This window comes from Copadichromis virginalis, linkage group LG17 (genome assembly GCF_057382275.1).
Source record: "Copadichromis virginalis isolate Kocher_CV1m ecotype Utaka linkage group LG17, C_Virginalis_male_GT1.1, whole genome shotgun sequence".
NCBI classification, from domain to species: Eukaryota; Metazoa; Chordata; class Actinopteri; order Cichliformes; family Cichlidae; genus Copadichromis; species Copadichromis virginalis.
In genome coordinates, this window is record NC_140634.1 from 7,108,295 (window position 1) to 7,114,294 (window position 6,000).

General features: G+C 42.5%; 1 protein-coding gene across 1 annotated transcript in view; it reads right to left on the bottom strand.

The window, feature by feature from the left end:
• Positions 1-2,432: 2,432 nt before the first annotated feature.
• Positions 2,433-6,000, bottom strand: part of ap1m3 (adaptor related protein complex 1 subunit mu 3) — a 35,822-nt gene continuing 32,254 nt past the window's right edge. The window contains exon 12 of the mRNA XM_085437806.1: positions 2,433-3,961. Coding sequence (XP_085293932.1) covers positions 3,939-3,961 — 23 coding nt within the window. The 3' untranslated portion in view covers positions 2,433-3,938. The remainder of the gene's footprint in view (positions 3,962-6,000) is intronic.

Here is a 6,000-nt window from a genome sequence, read left to right on the forward strand (position 1 = left end):
AAAAGGGTCACACAGTTAACCATTGTTGGTGTGATGATGGACAGCGAGCTGAAGGCACAATGCACAACACAGTGATCTGTGGGGGCTGGCATAGACCAGCACCACTTTCTTTCAATACACACACACACACACACACACACACTGAGAAAAATAAAATAGCATGGACCCTGCTGGATTTTGACAACACACAGAAATCCTCTGACTTTTACTTACATAAGTTTGCCTTTTGACCTGCAGTGGCCTATACAGTAGAAATGACTGGCTGTGAACCCATGCATGACAGCCAGAAGAGGTGAACAGAGCGAACTGGGAGGCAGTTCTGATACTGAGGAGAGAGGACTGTGTGGGAGGAGAGGATTCAGAGCTTTTCTGTCAAGCTAAACAGAAGAAAGAATACAAAAACTGGACAAATTGTTTCTCTGCTATACACTGGATTTGAAAGACATTCAGACCGCTCTTCTGCTTGGTATCGTGTTGTTAAATTCATCTTAAAAGGATAAAGTGGTCATTCTTGTCCACAAGTTTACACTGCAGTAAAAACACGTTTTTTTCCACTGAAGAATAAAACAAAAAAAAAATCCAAATTCTGATTTACTAAAATATTCAGACCTTGTACTGTGGCCCTCCTAACTTTGTTCAGGTGCATCCTGTTTGCTTAAGACTTTCCCCACATTGCATTTGAATGGAGTTCTCGTTTGATTCCAAAAGTAGGCTTCATTTTGAACACAGTATTGCTGAAACGCCAAACAACATCTGTGGGTGAGACGTGAAGATGCATATGGCGGCCCTTCAAATTCTACTCACAATTCTTCTAGCTTAACGCTATGCATTAGCATGTTGCATACATTTATTCCAATGACTACTTAGCTGTCTGTGGTCTAACTAGATAACAATTATCCCTAACCCCAGGCAACCAAAACATGCCAGAAAACAAAAGAACACTTTTTAATCAGAGTACAGCATCGAGTCAGTTAAACCTCTGAGATATTGACCTGGTCAATTAAGTAGCAGAGAGGGTTTTTAATTAGTTTCAGCTGCTTTGGTGTTGATGAAATTAACAACAGGAGGGGCAACAGTGAGACAATCCCCAAATACAAATGGTTTTAGGGGTGGAGGCCACTAATTGTTTTTTTTCCCACTAATTTGGCATTTGGCTAGGGTCTGCGGTAATACTACTGGTAACACAAGGCAATACCAGGGCCCTACAGTGATGCCACAGGTGGTCTAGCTCCTCCAGCATGTTCCATTGCCAGAAGGTTTGCTGTTTCTCCCAGCACAGTCTTAAGAGTATGGAGGAGATTCCAGGAGACAGGCAATTACTCTAGGAGAGCTGGAATGGACTTAACTCATCAACAGGACTGATATCTGGTCTTTTGTGCAAGGAGGAACAGGACGAGCACTGCCAGAGCTACCAAATGACCTCCAGCAGGTCACAAGTTGTGAATGTCTCTGATCAAACAATCAGACGCAGACTTCATGAGAGTGGCTTTGAGGGGCTGACGTCTGCTAGTTGGCCCTGTGCTCAGTGCCCGGCACCGTGGAGTCCGATTGTCATATGCTGGTGCAGTAGGTCCTGAGTTTCTCCTGGTGCACAACATAGCCTGGCCTCATGGGGCAGTATGTTTGCAGGCACTTCCTGGAAAATGAAAAAACTGATACCAATGACTGGTCCCCACCCTTTGCCTGACCTGAATCCAATAGAACACCTCTAGGACTTTGTTTCCATCCATCCAGTGCCACTAGGTTGCATCCCAGACTGTCCAGGAGCTCAGTGGTGCCCCAGTCGAGACCTGGGAAGATAGCTCTCAGGGCACCAACCATCATCTCATTAGGGGCATCCTCTGGTATTGTCAGAGCTCTACAAAGGGACCTCATGAGTGTCGTTATGAGTTGCTGAAATTAAATTTTGGAAAAATGGACTAGCCTACCGTGTAATTTTTTCACTTTGATTTTCAGGGTGTCTTTGAATTTAGCCCTCTGTAGGCTGATTATTGTCATTTCCATCAAACAATGTTGCATCATTTGAAACAGTACCCAGTCCATATCAGTATAGATATCCAGCATGTTTTTTTCCTACTGAAATCTCATGTATATTCAAAATGCTCCTTTAATTTTTTTGGTCCGTGTAGCAAACTGACATGAGAATGGCATCAATTACCTCATCTAACGTCCCGCAAGAATTTATTAGCATATTTCACAAAATGTCAGACTAATCATTTAAAAGAATTGCACCTTAATGTAGCGCCTTTATGCCGTTAACTCAGAATAATAATGGAGCACTAATCTGAGATCTGTTCACTAATGTGACAGATTGTTGATCTACATTTCAGAGCTGGCAAACATTATTTCACCCACAAATATTAAAATTTGCTTGACCAATGTAGTAAGGAACTATGTGCAAAAATTACAACCAAACAAACAAAACACTGATATCCCATAACAAGATACAAAATGTTTTATTTCCAAATATATCCCTTTGTTCCCTATGGACAAATTGTCCTTGATAAATTAATCAAAACACATAACACAGATCTATTAAAATCGTCACTGGGGTCTCAAACAGGTCTCCACATGAAAAAAGAAAAGGACTGATTGTAATAGTATGTTTTTGTTTTAACAGCAAACATGGTAAAAATGACTCAGGACTCTTCTGTGTTGTTAGCAATGCAGCTGAACTGATGTGGTGAAAAGCGTGCACAGTAGAGGGAGTCGAGAAGAATCCTGGGGGAAAGAATTCTTCACCATTTTGTCAATATTCTCACATTCTGCACACAAACTCTCTTCAGGTTAATTTTACCTTTGTACCCCCTTCTGTTTTCCTTTAAAGTCTCCTTTCCACATGGCAGTGATTAGTGATTACAGTATAAACAACAGATATAAGGATAAAAAAAAAGAAACCCCCAAACCCCCCCCCCCCACCTTTTTCATTCCTTCAGTATGTGCTCAGAGCTGGAAGCTGATTTTGAGCACAAGGACAAGGTTACAGGCCCCATGAGAGTGTGTCGACGGTGTCGCGTTACACTGCCGATGCCTCTGACAATATTGTGCCTTATTAATCATTGATCTGGTTGCTGGTGTTAATTTCAGTGCACTGGAGTTCACAGTGCTAGGGCTGATGAGACGCAGGCATTTTTGGGGGCAATGCCTGCGTCTATTTATAAATAGATGTTTTTATATTTGGTATGGTTCTATTATATCTTAATGTTCTATTATATCTTAACACAGAGGTTCTAGAAAAAAAACATCAACCTCAAAAATCAACCACTGAATATGAAGGACGGGTCATAGGAGTGATTGAGAAAGACGAATGTTAAAGATGCTGACTGGTTTTGTGTTGAAGCTAAGATCCTGCCTGGAACCACATGTAACTTGAGTACTTGGCATTTTTCAATATAGAGAAAAATCACCAGTCTGCAACATTATGGCCCTTAAAGAAATAACAAGTGGTGATAAACAATCACAGCTGCTGTACACTGGGACTACATAATCAGTCAGATTACATAGTACTCAGCAGAAAGCCACTGGACAAGCTGAGCAGCCCAAATTGACCATGTTTCAAAAACTACAATAACATGTTTTTTCCCTTTCTGAAGAAAACTAGAAAAAAATGAGTCCAGAAACTTCACTCTAAATGAGCCCTCCATGTTCATTTAGAGTGAGGCTCAGTTTATTATTTACGCTTTACTGAAGACCGGAGGAATCTGAAATAGAAATTACAGGTCAGAGGTGTTGCACCACACTTTCCCGTCTGAGTCAAGTTAGTTTTAGAGGAAGGGATGACGTCCTGTTGCTATTCAGTGTAAGGGGAAGGAAAAAAAAATTGTCCTCCTGCACTTGTCCTCTGCTGTCCGCTGCAGAGAGAAATCTGGAGAAATGGAGGCGAGACGAAGACAGACAGAGAAAGAAAATATCCATTCGTCTAGCAGCGTCTGTGCCCTTTAGTTCGTCCGGAGCTGGTAATCTGCCAAGAGACGTAACAGCAGAGCATTAACGTGCAGCTTGCTTCCCCTCAGTGCTCTTGCACATCACTACCACTTTATAATGGTGCCATTAAATCTCAAAACAAGGTGTACAGAATAATTACGATGCACGTGTGCACCCCCGGAGGTGTCACAAAAAAGATGAAACAGAAGTATGCGAACATCCCATTTGCATATGTTATGCGCTTTTGTTTTGACTCTTTTGAACTTGAACTTAAGGTAAATATCAGTGGCACAGAATATAGAGTGTTTGTTAACTGAACCATGCTCATATATATATATATTAAATAAAAAAAAACAACAAAAAATCCTGACAACACAGCCTTTGAATAGTTTCCCAGAGTTTGGCACATAATACTTACAAGACGGTGAGTTAAATATCAACAACTCAGTGAAAGAGGTGAGTTTAGGGTGTTTCCAGGGGTCAGGGTGAGCACAGATATGTTGGTAATAGCAGCAAGAAAAAAGGGGGATTAAATATCTGCTTAACTAAAAGTAGATGGTTCATTTACAAAGTAAGAGTGGAGAAAGTAAGACAGGCAGGACCTGAGGAGGGAAGAGGGATATATTGGGTAAAGGATGTTGAAGATGGAGCTGCCCTGAAGGAGGAAGAGGAAGACCACAGAGAAGATTCTCTATGGATGTAGTGAAGGAGGACATGCAGAGGGTTGGTGTGACAGAGGAGGATGCTAGACAGAGGGTGAGACGGGGGCAGATGTGGTTCCACTGAAATAAAGCAGTCCTTTATGATATCAAGAACCGGATCCAGTGACAACCTGGATCAGTGATGTGTCATGTTAAACATCCAGCTAATGTGCATCATCACCTGATCAGTCAGATATTAGTGGTCATCACTTTGACTTACTGCTGTACAGTACAAGCAAATGCCTGTTCATCAATCATTAATGAGCCACTAGCTACAGTACACAGCATCAGGGTCTGCCTGTAGTGTCGAGTGAAATGTGATCGCGCCCGTCTCCCTCTGTGTGCTGCTGATGTTAACAGTAAGAGAAAGGGAATAGCCATCTCTCCAAGTCACCCAAACTTCGTCCCCTTTCCTTCTCTAACTTGTTCTCGTCTTTTCTCCTTTCGATCCCTCTCGCTTTCTCTCCTTTGCTTCTCTGCTGATGTTACAGCAAGGTGATCGTAACCTTGGCATTTGCCAAGTTGCCACCCTGGGAGCCTCCTGGCACCCTGTGGTATCATTCAACCTCTGCATCCCCTGACTCATCCCTGACAAAGCCAGGTAATGGATATGATTGATGTAATGCAGTCAGGTTCATTCCTGGGGCAGATAGCAGGTATGAAACTTGAAGATTTCTGGCGGTTGTCCAGCAGAGGTACTGGACTCCCATCTCCATATCATTACCATTTGCGTCCCCACTGAAACCCGTGAGCCTGTGTGGAGGACTTTGCTGCAGTCTCATCAATACACTGCAGCTTTAAACTGACCTGTTCAAATGACATGTGTGTGTTTGGGGCGAAGGTGTTGCTTTTTATTTCAACATGCTTTGCAGGTAACATCTCAGGTTAATGGGATGAAACAAGCTCAAAGCTGACAAACACTTCTTGGTCCTTGTCGCCCTTGTTGTCAGCAGCTGACGGATGTGGGTTCATTCCCAGGGCAGCAACTGAATCTCAAGATCCCAGGTGCTAACGTTGCTGCAGAAATTCGGCTGTTTCTGTTCAAAGTTGGACATTAAACACGCTACCTAAGCCTCGAAGAAGCCAGAAGGTTTCTATCCTTGGCAACCTGCATTTTGTCACTCTAAGCCCCTGATGACATGGCTCGTGGTGATAGAGCCAGGTAATAGATATGATAGATGCTATCCAGCTGGGTTCATTCGAGGGACACACACTGAATACTGATGCAGTAAGACCGGTTGTGACTCTGATCTCTCTTGGGAATTTACTCCTCTGTCTTTCTAGGAACACCAACTTGGAATCCAAAAAAAGTTCAAAATATGCACCGTGTAGTCTTCCGACACTTGATGTTAATTGTCATGTTTTATGTGATGGT